The sequence below is a fragment of the Halichoerus grypus genome, chromosome 6 (assembly GCF_964656455.1).
Source record: "Halichoerus grypus chromosome 6, mHalGry1.hap1.1, whole genome shotgun sequence".
NCBI classification, from domain to species: Eukaryota; Metazoa; Chordata; class Mammalia; order Carnivora; family Phocidae; genus Halichoerus; species Halichoerus grypus.
This window is the reverse complement of record NC_135717.1, coordinates 41,129,622-41,149,231: the sequence shown is the minus strand read 5'-3', so window position 1 is coordinate 41,149,231 and position 19,610 is coordinate 41,129,622. Positions and strand designations below refer to the sequence as shown.

The following is a 19,610-nucleotide window of genomic DNA, read 5'->3' as shown; positions in this document are numbered from 1 at the left end:
GCCGGTGGGTCAGGTGTGGCCTCTAGCCTCCAGTTCTGGAAGTAGGGTTTCAGCTCCGGTGTGGGCTGGGGATGGCGTTGTGGGTGCACGGGGATTAGGGAGCCCTGGAGAAAGTAGCTCCTTGCCCACGGCACCTGGACAGACAGTGGGAGCTTCTGCACCAGACTGATGAGAAAGTCATGTAATGTTTTTAATGTTTATTTATTTAAATAACCAATGTGGGGCTCAAGCTCATGGCCCCGAGATCAAGAGTCACGCACTCCTCTCACTGAGCTGGCCAGGTGCCCCAAAAGTCATATATTTTTTTTAATTTCTTTGCTCAAGGTTTAGAAATGTCCCATTCCTTTTTTAAAGCACGGATTTATTTTAATTGTTCTTATGCTTGGGGAAGTTTAGAAGGATTAGGAGAAGTTTTTCCCCTTGGAGGAGGGATAGCTTAGTCTGAGGACAGCACACGCAAATTCTTTCAGTGGTGATGTTGGAAGATGGCCGAGGCCATTACTCCCTTTAGGAGGTAGCGATCATGTAAGTGGGTACCCGGGGCGGTTTTTATAGGACAGAGCTAACCGTGAGCGCGGTGGTTGGGGTGCTCCTTTCTGAGCATGTGCGTCATGGGTGTCCCTCAGCTCCAGAAATGCCAGGGACCACAGTGTCCGTGAGCTCTGTGTGCTGTGGTCAGTTCCTGGCTCTGTCCTGCCTCCGGTGGCCGACGCCGGCTCCGCGGGCTGTGAGGGCCCACGGCCTCGGGGTGCTGCGTAGTGAGCGGCGTGTTCTCTGACCGGCAGGTGAGTCGTTCTGCCTGCTTGATGACAACACAGCTCATCTGTAAGTTGTTACGGTCCAGGGAGGCAGCTGCGGCCGTAGACGTCAGGGCGTGGCCCCCCATCCTGGACACAGGTCAGTCCTCGAACCCGCCAGAGACGTTCTTGTGTGCCTCTGCTTTCCCACTGGGTCAGATACGCTAACGGCTTTGTTTTGCTCCAGATGATTTGCCAAAGAAGCGGCCCGCCCAGATCTACAAACCTTCCAACCCAGACACGCTAGCTTATCTCGACTTCAGCGTGTCCACGACCGGGATGCTTGCTGGAGTGAAGGTGAGAAACATGGTCTGCAGTGTGCGGTTACGAGCCACGCGGGGCTGTCCCTTGACGTTCTTCTGTAGAGCGGGACTCTAGCAGGCACTTGAAGGGGCACGTGGGAGGGGTGCGTCCCTGCCCTTCCTGAGACTGTAAGATGCGTGACCATTTCCATGGTGACCTAGGCTGGCCGATTCTTTCCACACAGTCCAACTGTTTTTTTGTATGTAAACACAGCCTCATTAGCCCCTAGTAAAGAGTTGCATGTCTTTCTTCCTTGCTGGTTCTCAAATCCCAGTGCTCTGTTATAAAACTCGGTGCACTGGGGTTTCTTCCCTTTTTAGCTTGGGTTCCATCCTGGCTGGCTGACCACTGACCCTTGTTCATACCAAAGAATGGAGCTGCAGTTGACCCTTGAACAACTCGGGGGGGAGGGGTTAGGAGCACCCCCACCCCTGTGCAGTCAAAAATCTGCGTATGACTTTTGAGTCCCCCAAAACTTAGCTACTTACAGCCTCCTGGAAATCTTACCAGTGACATAAACAATCCATTAACACCTATTTTGTGTGTTCTATGTATTACATACTGTATTCTCACAGTAAAGTAAGCTGGAGAAAAGAAAATCCTGTTGAGAAAGTCACGAGGGAGAGAAGAAATGTTTACAGTCCTGCCCTATAAAAAACCAGTGTGCAAGGGGACCGGTGCTCACAATCCCGTGTCGTTCAGGGGTGCGCCGTGCTGTGTGCTTCACCTCGTGAGGACCCCCAGTGCTCGGGCAATGTCCCTGTCAAGGGACTGGTACGTCCTCTGTAGCCTCAGGAAGCTCTTGGCCCGCCCTCGGGGTCTGACCCCTCTGTTTGTGTCATTTACCTCAGTTCTCTTTCTCTACTTTTTTTTTTTTTTTCAATTTTTTTAATTGTTAAATACACTTAACATAAATTCACCTTAATAACCGACCTAAGTATACAGTTCAGGAGCATTAAAAACACTCACACTGTTGTGGAGCTGTCCCTACCATCCGCCCCCATAACTCACCGCGTCTTGTGAAACTGAAACTTACTACCTGTTAATCAAGAGCCCCCATCCCCTCCAACAGCACCCACCATCTCCCTTCTGTCTCTGGGATTTTGACAACTCTGGGGACCCCATAGAGGTGGAGTCCTGCAGCGCTGTCCTTTTGTGACTGGCTCGTTAAACGTACTGTAATGTCCCGGGGTTCATCCATGTTGTCGAGGGGCTCAGAATTCCTTTTTAAGGCTAAGTTAACATTTCATTGACGTTTGGCCTTTGCGTTCATCTGTCAGCGAACAGTAGGGCTGCTTCCAAGGGTTAGCTCTTGTAAGCGATGCTGCTGTGAACAAAGATGTGCAAGCCTCTCTTAACACACTGTTTTCACGTCTTCTGGGTATATGCCAAGAAGTGGAATTTGGGGTCGTATGGCCATTCCATTTTTAATCCCAGGAGGGAATTGCCATGCTGTTTTCCATGGTGGCCATACCATTTCACCTTCTCCTCACCCTTGTCAGCTCTTAGAGTTTTCTGGTTTTTTGTTGTTGTTGTTTCAATAGTAGCCATTCTAATGAGTGTGCAGTGGTATCTCATTGTGGTTTTTTGATTTGCACTTTCCTAATTAGTGATGTTAAGCATCTTTTCATGCAATTAATGGCCATTTATACATCTTCTTTGGAGAAATATCTGTCCAAGTCCTTTGAATCAAGTTGCTTGTTTTTTGTTGTTCTTGTTGTTGAGTCTTACAAATTCTCTGTATATTCTGGATATTAAACCCTGAATTTTCTCCTATTCTGTGGATTGCCTTCTTACTCTGTGGATAGTGTCTTTTGATGCACAAAATTTTTAAATTTTCATACAGTCCAATTTTGTCTTTTTTTTTTTTTTTTGGCCTATGCCTTTGGTCATATCCAAGAAATCATTGCCTAATTACGGTGTCATAAAGCTTTGTATTATGTTTTCTTCCAAGAATTGTATTATCTTAGGTCTTACATTTCTGTCTTTGACCCAATTGTTAATTTTTCTCTGTGGTTTTAGGTAAAGGTCCAACCTCATTCTTTTGCATGCAGAGACCCAATTTTCTCAGCACCATTTGTTGAGAAGACTGTCTCTTCCCTCTTGGCACCCTTGTCAAAAATCAGTTGGCCATAAATGCAAGGATTTTTTTTTTGTTCTGGGCTCTGTATTTTCTTCTCTTAATCTATGCATCTGTTTTTATGCCAGTACTGCACTGTTTTGACTACTGTATATTTGTAGTAAATCAGGAAGTGTGAGTCCTCTATTTCTTTTCAAGATTATCTTGGCTTTTCAGATTTCCTTGAGATTCTGTTTGAAGTTTTTGATGCATTTTCTACTTCTACAAAAAATACCATTGAAATTTTTTTATTTAAATTCAATTAGCCAATGTATAGTACATCAGTAGTTTTTAGTATAATGTTCAATGATTCATTAGTTGCAAATAACACCCAGAGACTGCATTGAGTCTGTATTGTTTAGGGTAGTATTGATGTCTATGAATATGGTATATGTTTCTATTTATGTCTTCAATTTCTTTGGCAATATTTTATAGTTTTCATTGTACAAGTCTTTCACCTCCTTGGTTGAGTTAATTCCTAAGCATTTTATGCTCTGATGCTATTGTAAATAGACTTGTTTTAATTTCCTCTTCAGATTTTTCATTTAATGTATAGAAATGCAAGTGATTTTTGCTTGCTGACTTCTTATCCTGCTACTTTGCTGAATTTATGATTTTTAGTAATTTTTGTGTGAAATATTTAGTGTTTTCTATATATATATAAGCTCATTTTATCTATGAACAGATATTATTTTACTTCTATCTTTCCAATCTGTGTGCCTTGTATTTATTTTTCTTACCTAATTGCTTGGGCTAGAACTTCTAGTACAGTGTTGACTAGAAAGGGTGCCTTGTTCCTGATTGTAGAGGTAAAGCTTTGAGTTTTTCATGGCTGAGTATGATGTTCTCTGTGTTCTTGATATATGGCTTTTATTATGTTGAGGCCCTTTTTTTCTATTCCTAGTCTATTCAGTGTTTTTATCTTAAAAGGTTGTTGAATTTTATCAGATGCTTTTTTTTTTTTTACATCAATTGAGATGTCATATGGGTTTTTTCCCCTCATTCTTTTAATGTGATATATTGATTGATTTTTCAAAAGATTTTATTTTTAAGTTATCTTTACACCCAATATGGGGCTCAAACTCACAACCCTGAGATCAGGAGTCACATGCTTCTCCAACTGAGCCAGCCAGGTTCCCCTATTGATTGATTTTTCATATGTAGAGCCAACATTGCCTTCCAGGAATAAATCCCACTGACATATAAGCCTTTTAATATGCTACCAATTGGGTTAGTACTTTGTTGAGGATTTTTGCATCAGTGTTCAGCAGGGATATTGGTCTGTAGTCTTCTGTTTTTATAGTGTCTTTGGCTTTGGTATCAGGGTTATGCTGACCTCACAGAATGAGTTAAGGGGTGTTCCTTTCTCTTCAGTTTTTTGGAAAAGTTTGAGAAGGACTGGTATTAGTTCATCTTTAAAAAAAAAAAGATTTATTTATTTTAGAGAGAGAGTATGTGTGCATATTGGGGGGAAGGGCAGAGGAAGAGGGAGAAAGAGAATCCCAAGCAGACTCCCCACTGAGGATGGAGCCTGACTTGGGGCTTGATCTCACAACCCTGAGATCATGACCTGAGCTGAAATCAAGAGTCAGATGCTCAACCGTCTGAGCCACCCAGGTGCCCTGGTATTAGTTTATCTTGAAGTGTTTGGTTCATTTTAGCAGTGAAGTCATCGGGTGTAGGGCTTTTCTTTGTTGGGAAATCTTCTTTACTGATTTGATCTTACTGTTTGTAAGTTTATTCAGACTTTTTATTCTTCATGATTTAGTCTTTGTAAGTTTTGTGTTCCTTCTTGATAATTTGTGTTTCAGTTTCCATGAAATGCAATTTCTCCATTTCATATTGGTTGTGCAGTGTGTTGGTGTACAGTTGTTCATAGTACTCTCTTATAATTAATTTTATTTCTGTAGAATCTATAGTAAATGTCCCAACTTTCATTTCAGATTTTAGTAATTTGAGTGTTCCTTCCTTTTTTCTTAGTCCATCTAGCTAAAGGTTTGTCTGTTTTGTTGATTATTTCAAAGAACCAACTTTTGCTTTCATTGATTATCTCTACTACTTCTCCACTCTCTATTTGCTTACCTCCATTCTAATCTTTATTATTTCCTTCCTTTTGCTAGCTTTGGGTTTAGTCTGTTCTTCTGTCTCTCATTCCTTAAGTTGTGAAGTTAGGTTGTTGATGTGAGATCTGTCTTGTTTTTAACCTAACTGTTTATATAAATTTCTGCATTAACATTGCTTTTGCTGTGTCCTGTAAGCTTTGGTATGTTGTATTTTCATTTGCATTTGTGTCTAAGTATTTTATGATTTTCCTTGTGGTTATTTAAGAGTGCATTTTTTTAATTGTGGGTTTTCCAGTTTTCCTTCTGTTACCAATTCCTAACGTCATCCTGTTGTGGTTGGAGAAGATACTTCATATGGTATCTATCTTTTTAAATCTATTGAGACTTAATTTGTGGCCTAAAATATGGTCTATCCTGGAATATGACTCACGTGTTCTTGAGAAGAGTGTGTATTCCATTGTGGTTGAGTGTTCTCTGTGTCCCTCAGATCTCTTTGGTTTATTGTGTTCAGTCTCCTATTTTCTTTTTTTTTTAAAGATTTTTATTTATATATTTGACAGAGAGAGACACAACGAGAGAGGGAACACAAGCAGGGGGAGTGGAGAGGGAGAAGCAGACTCCCCATGGAGCAGGGAGCCTGATGCAGGGCTCAATCCCAGGACCCTGGGATCATGACCTGAGCCGAAGGCAGACACTTAACAACTGCGCCACCCAGGCGCCCCTCTTTTTTTTTTTTTTTTATGTGTCTTCTTTTTGGTTGTTCTATTATCGAGAGTAGGGTATTGAAGTCTCTGTCACTGAAGAAACGTCAATTTCTCCTTTTAGTTTTGTCCATTTTTGATTCATCTGTTTTGACAGTCTGTTGTCTGGTGTGTAGTTGTTTATAATTGTTAAATCTTCTTGCTGTACTGAACCCTTTATTAATATGTAATGCCCCTCTCTGTCTCTTACAACCTTTTTGGAAGTCTATATGTCTGATATTAGTTTAGCTATCTCTGCTCTCTTTTGGTTACTGTTTGCATGGAATGTCTTTATCCATTCTTTCACTTTCAATTACTTGTGTCTTTTGATCTAAAATGAATCTCTTGGGGGTGCCTGGGTGGCACAGTTGGCTGGGGATCCAACTCTTGGTTTTGGCTGGGGTCGTGGTCTCAGGGGCATGAGATCAAGCCCCGTGTCGGGCTCCACACAGAACACAAAGTGTGCTTGGAGTTTCTGTCTCCCTCTCCCTCTGCCCCCCACCCCTGCATGCTTGCTCTCTCTTTCTCTCTCTTGCTCTCTCTCTCACTCTCTCTCTCAAATAAATAAATCTTTTTAAAAAATAAATAAAAAATAAAATGAGTCTCTTGTAGGCACCATATGGTATTTTATGTATTTTATTCACTCTGCCAATTTCTGTCTTTGGAGAATTAATCTGTTTACATTACACTAATTACTGGTAAGAAGGGACTTCTGTGGGGTACCTGGGTGGTGCAGTCGATTAAGTGTCTGACTCTTTATTTTGGCTCAGGTCATGATCTCAGGGTCGTGAAATCTAGCCCTGTGTTGAGCTCCCCACTCAGCTCAGCACTCTCCCTCTGCCCCTCCCCTTACTCGCACTCTCACTCTCTCTCAAATTATTTCTTTTTTTAAAAGAAGGGACTTCTGTCATCTTGCTCATTATTTTCTATATGTCTTACAACCTTCCTGTTACTCATTTCCTGCATTACTATCTTGTTTTGTGCTTAGTTGATTTTTTGTAGTGAAACATTCAAATTCCTTTCTCATTTCCTTTCATATATATTCTACAGGTTTTGTTTTTGAGGTGACCATGGGGATTGGGTTGGGCAGCCTACAGTTGTAATTCTCCAGTTTGGATTATCCCTACTTAATTTCAGGGACACAAAAAAACTGCTCCATCTCTACCTCTCTCAGTTGCTGATTCACAAAGTTATATCTTTATACACTGTGTGGCCCAAAATATGTAGTAATAATTCTTTTAAATGCATTGGTCTCTTAAGTTATGTAGGGAAAAAAAGTGGAATTTAAACCCAAAGTTACAGTAACAGTTTTTCGACTGATAATTGTTTTGTTTTACCATATTATTCTCTTAAATCATGTAGAAAAGGAAGGGTAGAGTTATAAAGTATTGCTATGATTATACTAGCTTTTTTAAGACTTGTTCATTTATTTTAGAGGTGGGAGGAGAGAGAGCAAGTGAGGGGAGGGGCAGAGGGAGAGAATCTCAGGCTGATTCCCTGCTGAGCATGGAGCCCCACAGGGGGCTCAGTCTTACGACCCGGAGATCATGACCTGAGCTGAAATCAGGAGTCAGACGCTTACCCAGCTGAGCTACCCAAGTGCCCCAGGATTACACTAGCTTTTATAATTTTCTTGTATTTACCTTTACTGAGATCTTAATTTATTCAGTGACTTCAGGTTGCATCTAGTGTCTTTCTGTTTCAACCTGTAGGACTCCCTTGAGCCTTTCATGGCAGATCTAAATGTCATGAGTGCCCACAACTTTTTCTTTAATGGGAATGTCTTAATTTTTCCAAAATTAATTGCCATTGCCCAAGCCTTCCTCTGGAAGTTAAAAACCTTAACAGACTCCAGAGCTCCAAATAGTTGCATCATTTTCTGCCCACACAATTGTTGTCTGGTTGCTATGGAGACCGTCTTCCCAGAATCCTCTCCTCTGCTTTTCAGTAGAATCTGATCCACCAAATAAAGTGGAATATAAAATAAAATAATTCTTCAAAAGCCTTTTGAAGACTTACTTGTTTGAGAGAGAGAGAGAGCATGCACCAGCAGGGAGGGGGGAGAGACAATCTCAAGGAGGCTCCACACTGAGCAGAGCTCAACCTGGGGCTTGATCTCACGACCCTGAGATCATGACCTGAGCCGAAATCAAGAGTCTGTCACTTAACTGACTGTGCCACCCAGGTGCCCCTTCAAAAGCCTTTTGGAGTACAGATTTCTTTTCAGACCAGGATAAGTGACTTACCACAGTGCTGAAGGTGGCCTGGAGCCGCCTCCAGTCGGTCGTAGCCAAAGGGGAACACACACTTGGATCCTACCGTTTTCATGGTCTACAGAGGTGGAGGCTATAATGTTACATCTTGATTCGATAAAGATACTTCTGCTTAAAACAGAGATAAAGCGATCTATGCTATTACTTCGTGGTGATTCCACTTAATATCAGAGAGAGGAGTAACTAGACTTTCTCTCAAACTTATGAAAGCTTTCTTTTTTAAAGATTTATTTATTTTAGAGAGCGAGAGAGTGCATGCAAGGGGGGTGGGGAGGGGCAGAGGGAGAGAAAGAGAATCTCAAGCAGACTCTGGGCTGAGCATGGATCCCTATGTGGGGCTCGATCTCATGACCCTGAGATCATGACCTGACCCGAAACCAAGAGTCAGCCGCTTAACCGACTGAGCCACCCACGTGCCCCTCAAATTTATGGAAGTTTTTATTAAACTTCTGACATTTAATTTGTTTGACGAGTACCTGAGATGAAACCTATTGTGATGTCATTTAATGAAAACCCATATGCCTTAAGTACTGAGAGGCACAAACAGAGCTGAAATCATCTGGTTTATAGTCTGTCCTGATGGAAATTCCTTCTACCTCTTTGGTTGCACTTGTCACCATGTTTCTTGGAAATGTTAATACACTTTCAGCCTTTGGACAGAAATGTCATTAAGCCTTCTGTGAAATACCAAAAGTTGAGAGAAAGAAGTTTACCCAGTAAACCGTTTTCTCCATAATGGGCACTGTGTAATGTCTGATTTAGTGTAAGACCCGTGAGTATGTGTTTTATGTTCAATTTAAGTGTTATAATACTAACTCTTCAGAAGTGTAATTTGAACTCTGATAGTTCCTGGTAGCTCCTGGATACGATTTGCTCGATGTCCACGAGGATGTCATGTGGGGGACCCATACAGCATCTGCTGTCTCCTTCAGATCACTTGCCCTCTGGGCCTCCACACAGGACGTTTTAGAACTGTGGTGGCTCTCCCTTCCACCGAGGGTGCTCACTCTCAGGTGGGGTGTGCCGCTGATGTTCGCCCAGACCGTGGACACTTAGTTCATCATCAGCCAAAGTCATACTGCACTCGAAAGTAACCCTTCCCAAGAGAAGTCCTAAGGTGCATCCTAAAAATAAATACAGGTGCCCTCATCCCTGAGTCCTCTAACTGACTACATCTGCTCTCAGTGTCTCTTCCAGAGTAGAGCATGAGAGCTTGTTGTTTGGGGCTTATGGAAAACTAATTCCTTATCCAGGTACAAGTCTGTCTTCATAAGAATTGGGCATTTTTCTTCCAACTTGGGCTATGGGTCTGTGATGTTGATAGGGTCCAAGATTGCTGTGAGCTTGGACATGAGATGTTCAGCTTTCCTGGTTGCTTTTTTCTTAATCTGTCTGTGTTCTTGCCACTTTGATGAGATTTGTTCATGCTTACTCACCCTCAAGACCCAGAGCCCTCTATGAGCCCCAGGGCGATGGGAGAACCCATTCTCTGCTCCCCACATATGTTGTTAAAATGCTCACGGGCCCCGCAGTTAACAGAGTTCTCTCTCAATTTCCCACTAGCTCACAAGCTCCTGGAGTTGGAGGCTGTGTTTTATTCTTTTTTATATTCAGAGCACCTAATACAAAGCCTGATACATAGCATGTCCTCAGTTAATATAATGAATATTTGCTGAGCTGAGCTGAAGAACTCTGTTCCTGCTAAAAACAGTACCTGCACAGAGCTAGGGTTCAGGAAAGGTTCATTTTAGTGAGAATCTTGGTAATTTTGATACTTAGGATTTTACTAACTCCCCATCCAGCAGGCAGGAGGTTGAAGGAATGTTTCATAAATCCAGCGTTGTTTCTTCTTTAAGCAAATATTGTGGCTTTGACAGCAAGCTAAAAGGAACCGCTTGTGTGTTCGATTCTGGGGTAATTCTGTATTACCTTTTGTGAATTCCGTGAAGTACCCACAGTGAAACCTGCCACCAGAGCATCTAACGGTGCTCCCACGTTCACGACACAAGCGTCCCCCACTCCCGGCTTCTCTCCTCCATTGCTGGGGTGGCTAATGGTGCTTTCCCCAGACATTTGGCGGGGTCTGCCTGCATGTGCGGGTGCTCGCTCCCGCCCCTCCCACAGCTCAGCTCCAGGGCCATCGGCTTCAGACGCACGGAAGACATGTTTAAAACCACGAACTCGGAAAATTTTCCTTTCCCTCTCAGGTTGGCTTGGCTAGAGAGCTTCTGTGAGAAAACTGATTTTTATTAGATACGTTTTACAGTATTTTACAGTCACTCACGTTAGATTCTGGCTGTGGGCGCCCCCCTTCTGTCACCTCTGTCGTGCGGGGAGCGGGGTTCCTGGGGCATGTGACCGTCAGCAAACCGCCTCCTCTGAGCCTGGTTTCCTGATCACTGACACGGGATGTCCGTCCACCGTGCCCCACTGGCCCTATCGCATGACAGGCACGTGTAAGTCAGACGCAGTCCCGACCTGGAGATGGGGCCCTGAGCCCTAGGGTGTCCCCACCTTCTTCACAGCGCGGTAGCATTGCAGGACACGGTTACTTCAGCTGCAGGATTCCTAGGTCTGGGGGCCCAGGAAGTGCTGCATGTGGTTTAGTCATTGAAAATGGGAGCACTGACAGGAACCGTAGCCCAGTAGCCCCCTTCCTGCAGTCCCCTTGGGGCGCTGGAGGCCAGGCTGCATGGGCTGAGGGTGGCCTTGCTGTCTTACAGATGTCCCATGCAGCCACCAGTGCCTTCTGCCGTTCCATTAAGCTGCAGTGTGAGCTCTACCCTTCTCGAGAAGTGGCCATCTGCTTGGACCCTTACTGTGGACTTGGGTTTGTCCTGTGGTGCCTCTGTAGGTAAGTATCCCTTGAACATCTTTGCAATGATGACCAAATCAGTCATGCACCCCCTTTCTAGACCATTTGCAGAGGAGATGCCAGTGTCTGGGGGGGGCGCTGCCACCTCCCGAGGGGCCGGCCACGGTGGAGTCACAGATGGGTCGCTGTCCCGTCCCTCCTCCGCCCCGCGATCCGGGAAGAGCAGGCACATCGCGGTGCCATCCACACTCTTCAGCATTTGCTGAGCCCCGCAGAGACCACAGACTCTGGGCTCATTCTGGGAGGCTGCCCGGTGGGGACCCCTGTTTCCAAGTGAGGACGCCAGGCTGAGCCTTTGGTTCTTTGCCTTTAAATCCTAACCATTTTCCACCCTGGAATGTGTATTAAATCGGTGGGCACTTCAGGCTCCCTCCTGCTTCAGGCCTCTCCCTCGTGGGTGGGAGGAACGTCAGCTGCAGGAAGGCGGGGAGCTCCCCGTGAGAACCCCGCCCACCCCACCACAGTCCAGCCCCCCAACCCCCCAGTGCTGGCTGGTAGCAGGCTCAGCAAGGGTCTGCAGAGATGGTGAACACATGGAGATGTATTAGCATTTCTTCGGACTATACATACGTGTTCACTGTAGAAACTTTAGGGAGTACGAAATAGCATGAAGAACATGAAGACCTCAGTGACCATACCACCTCGTGACACCAGGAAATACTCACCATTAGCATTTTGCATATAGTCTTCCAGAGTGTGGTTTGGAAGGTAGCATACTATTTGTTGTTAACACTTCAAGCCTTTGTAAGTGTATGGAGAATGCCATAGTACACACCATGCCCACCATCCGGCTCCCCACAGACCGCGTTTGGATGGTTCTGTTTCATCTCTCCTTCTAGTTTTTTCTGCCCCTGTGTTCCATTCGGCATTTTAAAGCAATCACCAAACAACGTGATTTCACCATAAACCATTAAGTATGCGTACGGTTTTGTGACTGTGCCTTAATATAGGTATAAAGCTGAGATGCTACCATTTGAAAGTTGTTATGATTTCCTTTCTTCTTAATAGTCTGTAATGTCTTCTCTCGTGTCTTTAAATACACTTCGGAAAACAATTCTTCTAAGGCATTCCTAATATTTAATAGTGGAATTAAAATCCATCCAGTCCTGTATTTTTGAAAAAAAATTTCTTTTGGAAAAAAAGGAGTTTTTGCAATTCATTCTAATTAGAACAATTAAAGTTTTTGAGAGAGCAAATTCAATTAAAATATTTAATGATTTTTGCCTCACTGTAAAATGCAGTAGTATCGCAGGTAAATTTTTTTCTTGGGAAATAGTTTAGAATATGGCATTCCAGCAGAGGGACCAAGTGACCCTTGGCCAACTGAGAAGGAAGCCTGTCCTGAACCACCAGCTGTGTGGAGGAGACTGTGTGTCCCTTGGCAAGGACACCAGTCGAGCCAAAGCCAGTGGATGGGATGCTTTCCCGTCCTGGGGCTCGCCGGGCCTAACCCTCGTGACATCACAGAGAGGCTGCCTGTCGGCGGGAAAGTCAGTGTTTGACGTGCACAGTAGCAGCAGGAACACGGTGGGGCTCTTGAAAGGGGCTCTAAGGAACCTCTACCTAATGAGCATCTTTCCTGCAAATTCGTTCCGAAGTCCTGAAATTACAATGTTCTGTAGATTGCCTCTGCAACGCTAAAACAAACACATAAGAACTATAAACTTCTTCCTTCTGAAGCCCTCTGTAGAAACAGATCCAGACAAACTTGCTTAAAAACTGGACCTGGAAGCATCTACCCCAGGAGTGCTGAGAACACCCAGCACCTGTCAGTACTGTGGATACCAGTAGACTCTCAGATGAGCTAGTGTTCACTCAAGAAATGGCCGATTTCAGGGCTGGTACAGGAAATGCACAAGGTGAACCTGAATGTCTTTTCATGCGAGAAAGCGCGCATGGTAGGAGGGTGACATGTCCTTTGGAGGGGCTCCCACTGGTCAAATTGGGGGGATTTCAGCATCAAAATAAAGATTATAATAGGTAAGACTGGATAAAATAGAAAATTATCTCACTATTCAGACAGACGGACAAATTGAAAGCTTGATTGATAGAGTAGACATCTAGAAAATAGTTGTTCGTTATAAAGGGGAGGAGAGAACCTTCACGGCAGGGACACGGGGCTGTTGTGCGTCACCCAGAGAGTTGCAGCGAAGGAAACAGCGTCACGTCCAGGGTCTTCCTGACAAAGACCCTTACCTGAACCACTGAGTCCAGGGAGCATCAGACCCAGACTGAGGGATGCCCGTAGCTGCTGTCTGTGACCACGAACGCCAGGATCACAGAGTCACACAAGCCCTGAGGACCCAGCGGGCAGGCTGATGGCGTCTGTGCATGTGTCTCTCAACGGTCTCCTTTCTCTGTAAAAGTCACTGTCAGGACCACAGGCAAACGTGAAGAGGGTCCGAGGCTTCAGTGGAAGAAATGTATGTTTCCTGATTTTGATGTCTTAGCTGGCCATATGGAGAAAAATAAACTTGCTTCCTGGAAATATCTGCTGATGTATTTTGGGTTGATGGGGCATCATCAGGTCAGTGACCCATCCTCAAGTGATTCAAGAGGGGAAAAAGTTATTTCTACTTAAAACTTTTCTGTAACTTCACAATGGTTTCAACATTTCTAAAAACTTTAATACAACTTCTGTGTCTTCATCCTAAAGTTCCCTTCAGTCATAAAATAGAGTAATGATATTAACAGAATTGTTTCAAAATAGTCTTAAGATCAAATATGTCTTAAAATGCATTTCCAATCGTTGATGTTCATGGGTTAGAAGTTTCAATATTATTAAAATGGAAATTCTCTGCAAATAGATCTAGAGATTTGATGTAATTCCTGTCAAAATCTCAGCAGGGTTTTTTTTTTTTTTTTTAGCAGAAATGGACAACTTTATCCTAAAATTAAAAAAAAAACACACACAATATCCAAAACAATTTTGGAGTAATATAAAAAGTTGGAAAACTCAGACTTCCCAATTTCAACATTTATGCAATAACCAGGCCAGGGCTGGGCTGACGTAAAGGTAGTAGGAAGGTAGATGCAGAAAAAAGAGCCAGTGAAACAGAATTGGGAGTCCAGAAACTGTGGTGACCTCTTACATGTGGTCACTTCATTTCTCAACAAAGGAACCACGGCAGCTCAATGATGAAAGGGTAGTATTTTCAATGAATAATGCTTGGGAATGTTGGCCATTCACCTGCCAAAAGATTAAACTTTTATGTTGCATCATGTAAATAAATTCACAGTAGGTTGCAGACATTAATGTAGGAAATAAGACTTTTAGAAGGAGACAGAGGAATCAGTCTTTATAATCTTGAGCTAGGCAGAGTTCTTAGATATGGTACCAGAGGTACAATACATAAAAGAAATATTGACAGATGTGGCTTCAATAAAACTAAAAATGTGGGCACATCAAGCAACACTATTAAGAAAGTTGGAAATAAAAGCCACAGACTGGGGAAAAATATGTGCAAATCGTAACCTGATAGAGTCCCTCCAACCAAATATGAAACGAACTCTCAAAACTCAAGAAGAAGACACACAACATGATTTAAAAATAGGCAACAGATTTGAATAGACATTTCACCAAAAATACACAAATGACTTATAAGCACATGAAAAGATGCTTAACATTGTTTAGGGAAATGCAAATTAAAACCAGTGAGATAACACTTCATACCCGCTGGAGCACATATAGCCACAAACCCCAGAAAGTAACAAGGTTGGGGGACTTGTATTTTCTGGTTTCAAAACTGTACCGCAAAGCAACAGTAACCAAGGATGTGCAGAAACTGGAATTCTCCGACATTGTTGACGGGAATGTGAAATGGTGAAACCACGGTTGGGCACATTCTTAAAAATTAAACATAAATTCACAGTCTGACCCAGCAGTTCTGCTCATAGGCATTAGCCAAAGCATCTGCCAAAGCAAAGGGAAATCACTGGAAGCCTTGATGTGTGAAATGTCCCTAGCAGGCTTCGTAAAAGCAAGCAAGCAAGAAAAAGACAAATCCACAGGTCGACCAGGATGAACAGTGTTTGTTCATATCCATACAACGCAATACAGCTGCAGTGCAGATAAACTTCAGAAACAGCTCACGGAGAGAAAGGAGCCAGATGCAAAAGACCACATATTCCGTGATTGTATCGTATGACGCCATTTATATGAAATGTCTGGGAAAGGCAACTCTGCAGAGACAGAAAGTAGAGTAGTGGTTGATTGGGGCTGGGGTCAAAGCACGATGGAGCACAGGTGGGTTGGAAATGTTCTAGAACTGCACTGTGGTGATAATGATACAACTCTGCAAATTTAGTAAAAATCCTTTCATGGGGTGGATTTTATGGTATGCACGTTATACCTAAATAAAACTCTTTTAAAAAATCAAACAGCCTGTCATCAGGGTAACTGAGGCGCACAGGCAGACAGTAACCCGCCCACCACAGGGTACGTGTGTTATAGGGAGCCATGCATCTGCCTTGCTCCGAGTGCCCAAGTTCTGAGGGTTTGTATGTTTTCTCAGGTTAGTAAGCTGAAATCACCGAACTACAGTTGTGAAATTTTATGTTACCAAAATGTCTTCTTTTTCCTCCTAGTCAGCCATGTTTTTCTTCAGCCATGTTTTTCTTTTTTTAAATAGACTATTTTTCAGAACAGTTTAAGGTGTGCTTTGAGATGCTTGAGTGGATTTCATACAGCGTGTGCATAAATAGCGACTGGCATACACTTTCTTCTACTACTTCTGCTATTCCTTCAAAGGTGATCAGATTGATTAACCTTCCTGGCTTATACATTAAGCAATTAAGCAAAAGAAGAAGCAGTGCAGCATTACGATGTGCCATCACAACATGTGTGTGCAGCGCTAATAGCAAATTACTCACAACTGGATGACTTTCACACTTTCTGAATTTTAGTTTTTAACCTATAGGGGTTTAAGATTCCTCCATCATTAATGCAATAAAAACCAATGAAAAAAAAATGGATCGGTTGAGCAAGCGACATCTCAGGGTCCTGAGGTCAAGCCCCATGTTGGGCATAGAGATCATATCAAAAAAATGGACAAAGGACTTGATTAGACATTCCTCCAAAGAAAACATACATTTTTATAAAAGCAACCCTGCGTTTCCTACATTTTGTGAATGTAGCAGCTTTGAGAGAAGCCTATATATTGCTTCATAGCGTCTAGAGGTTTCAGGTGAGCGCTCAAAAAGGCAGTCACTGAATCAAGAGTCCTATAGTTCTCTCGTGCTTTGCAGGATGTTTTCGTGAACACACTTTCATTTTGTATTTGCACACCTGGAGGGGCAGTGGCGTGAGTGCCCCCTTCGTGCAAATGGGCAGCAGGTGTTTCTGCGGCACGGGTGGCGGGTGGGTCCTGCGGCCCTACCCTCACGAGCCCTTCCCGTCTCTCTGCAGTGTCTACTCAGGGCACCAGTCCATTCTCATCCCGCCTTCTGAGCTGGAAACCAACCCTGCCCTGTGGCTTCTTGCCGTGAGTCAGTACAAAGTCCGGGATACGTTTTGCTCCTATTCAGTGATGGAACTTTGTACCAAGGGGCTGGGCTCGCAGACAGACTCCCTCAAGGTAAGCAGCCTGTCATAGGCCTCAGAGGGCTTTGGGGAGCACGCGCAAGCGCCCTAGGGAAGCACCGTGTCATAGGGCATGGGAAGGGTTACTGAAACTAAAATTATCATTCACAAAAGCCACGGTATAATCCGCTGTCCCCTGAAGTTCCCAAAACTGATTTCAAGTGAAAACTTGATTTTATAAGGTGAATAATTGCCCACTGCCCCAAAGAATTATAGGTCAGGGTGCACACACCCCCCCTCCCATGTCTTTGATTCCATTAGGTCTGCCTGAAAGGCCCTAAATTGCTTTTTCTTCTGCTGGTTTTCAAGCCATAGGTTTGAATTTAGCCACTCATTTTCATTTTCCTTGAAGACCCTGATTTGTAGGTCTGTATCCTAACAAGAATATTAGCATTTCCCTCCATTTGAGTCAATAACATTTTGATAGACATAAAGTTTCATGGTGAAGTAGTCATTATCCAAGTAAGGAGGGGGAAATAATCATACGACCTGTTTCAATTTATATTCCGACTACTATCCATTGTTTATATGCCCAGATGTGTGTCTTTGTGTATATACAGTTTATATTTGCATATGTGTGTATAGACATATGCACATAAATTATTTAAACACAAATAGTAAAGCATTACATTTTTCTCCTGAATTTTGTTTTCCTATTTAGACCTAATGCATTAAGCTTGAACAAGAAACAAAATGCAGGATAATGTTGATATTAAGCTACATACACAAGTGTATAATTGCTTGAAATTATAAATATATATAGGAAAAGAAATTTATAAGGCGTAATTATTACTTATTTCCACCTATATTATTTTATAAAGTGATTGAGTACATTTCACAAATCATAATTGAGTGTTTTCTATGCACTTGACGTATTAATTTAATCTTTACAATAGGCATCTGAGATAGAAAGCACTATTGTTAAAGATGAGGAATCTTAAGTTACAGAGAAGTTGAGCACCCTTTCCAAGTCCTTACATTTAATAAATTTTGGAGCCAAATTTTGAATCTCCGGCTCCAGGTGCACCGTCTCAAGCCCCGGGCCGCACTGCCTCCCCAAAGACACACATATGTAAATCGAGCGTTAGGATCACGCAGTTGGAGTGTTTTCTGTGTGACTCCGCGTATATGAGGTCATATCCGGGCAGGAACCTCCAGGGCCAGAGTGCCCCCGAGCTGTGTCCCCTGCACCGTGCAGGAGCCTGTGTCCGTGCCCTGAGCCCAGGCTGCGGTGCAGGGCCGGGAGGGCTGGGTGGGCCAGCCTTTGGTGGTCGTCCTCCCACCGCTCTTGCTCCGCTGGAGACCACCGCTCGCCACCCGCCTCCTGCCCCCAGCCCTGCTCAGAGGCCCGTGCTCCGCTCGCTGAGGTCCTCCTCTGAGCCTTGCCGTCTTGCTCAGTTGACTGAACATGGTGCAGCCCCGAGCTGAGCTCCGTCGAGCACAGTCGTCAGAATGGGATCTTTTCAGTCTCGTGGGACTTAAGAGGAGTGCTATCTTTATGAAATTGTCCAAACACTTTACTTTTCCATTCTGTATTAAAAATAGGTCTTCTCTTTTCTGTCCAGGGTGTGCTCTTGTGTATCCATGTTTGTAGGTGTACCTTGCTTCCCCAAACCCTGTCCTGTTAAGTATTTTATCCAGGACCTTGCTTCTCCTCGTGCTCCTTGCGGCTGCATCTTGCTGTTATTTAAGATAGGTTTGTGATGGCATCCTTGGTCCTCTGATGTAGGATTTTCCCCACACACAGACGTCCCAGGACAGTCGAATGATGTGGACACACAGAGCCCAGGAAGTGAATGCCTGTGTGGAGTTTGTGTTGCTTGTGTCCATCTGGTTAAGGTCACACACCCCGGACCTGGAAGGCTGACCTCTTACCACTGTTGTTCCTTCTAGGCACGAGGACTGGACTTGTCCCGCGTGCGGACATGTGTGGTCGTGGCAGAGGAACGGCCTCGGATAGCACTCACCCAGTCGTTCTCAAAGCTCTTTAAAGACCTGGGTCTCCACCCGCGGGCCGTGAGCACCTCCTTCGGCTGCAGAGTGAACCTGGCCATTTGCTTGCAGGTGGGTTTCGTCGGGATCAGTAAGTGCTCCCGTCAGAGAGTGACATTTAAGTGACAGGCACTCAGCACAGGGTCATTTTCATGGCTGATGTGTAGCTGTGTTTAGAAGACACCTTGTAATCAAATGCGTGTGGTTGGTGCACACTTGTTTGGTTGGGATTTTTCTTTTCTTTCTCTTTCTTTTTTATTTTAGTCTGCATTTGTCAGTAACCATTATTCATAGCTAGCATTCAGAGCTCTTACTCTGTCCTGAAACATTTTCACTTTGGTAACATGAGTAGCAGTTGGCCCAGACCCCTGAAGTCAGGCTTTTTAAAGATTACATAGGACACAAATGTTTCTTGTGGCAAGAAATGCTGCGTCTTGACGTGCTCAGCCTCCTGGACACAGACAGTAGGATCTGTAGGAGGAATGCCAAGTGCCGTCAGCAGGTCCGGGAATCTGCTGCGGTGATGGCATCTAGAAGCAGACATTGCAGTTCCAGGCTGCATTTCCAGGGTGTGAGGCAGCTCCCTGAAGATAACTGCACAGCAACTGTGGCTGAAGGACACTTGCTCGCTTGCGTTTTCTTCATTAGCCGCTTGCCACCATCTTCAGTGCTCCTTTCTTTCTTCGAACCCTTAACACAAGCATGTTGATCTGCGGCGATCGCTTGCCAGGGCAGGGCCGCCTGAAAGGAAGGACAGGGGCGTCCCCATGTGCCCTCCCCACAGCCTCACCCACAGCAAGCAGCCCAGGGCACAGCTGCAGACTTCGGTCCTCAAACAAATTGGCAGGATAAAAACTCCACTCACCC

The 19,610-nt window shown here is 44.0% G+C and overlaps 1 protein-coding gene across 5 annotated transcripts in view; it reads left to right on the top strand.

Annotated features, from left to right (window-relative positions):
- DIP2C (disco interacting protein 2 homolog C) overlaps positions 1-19,610 on the top strand; it is a 396,828-nt gene that overhangs the window by 327,967 nt on the left and 49,251 nt on the right. For all 5 annotated transcript variants that reach the window (XM_036097398.2, XM_036097402.2, XM_036097401.2 and 2 more), the window contains 5 exons: positions 786-897; positions 985-1,094; positions 11,019-11,149; positions 16,578-16,746; positions 18,645-18,815. In XM_036097398.2, coding sequence (XP_035953291.1) covers positions 786-897; positions 985-1,094; positions 11,019-11,149; positions 16,578-16,746; positions 18,645-18,815 — 693 coding nt within the window. The remainder of the gene's footprint in view (positions 1-785; positions 898-984; positions 1,095-11,018; positions 11,150-16,577; positions 16,747-18,644; positions 18,816-19,610) is intronic.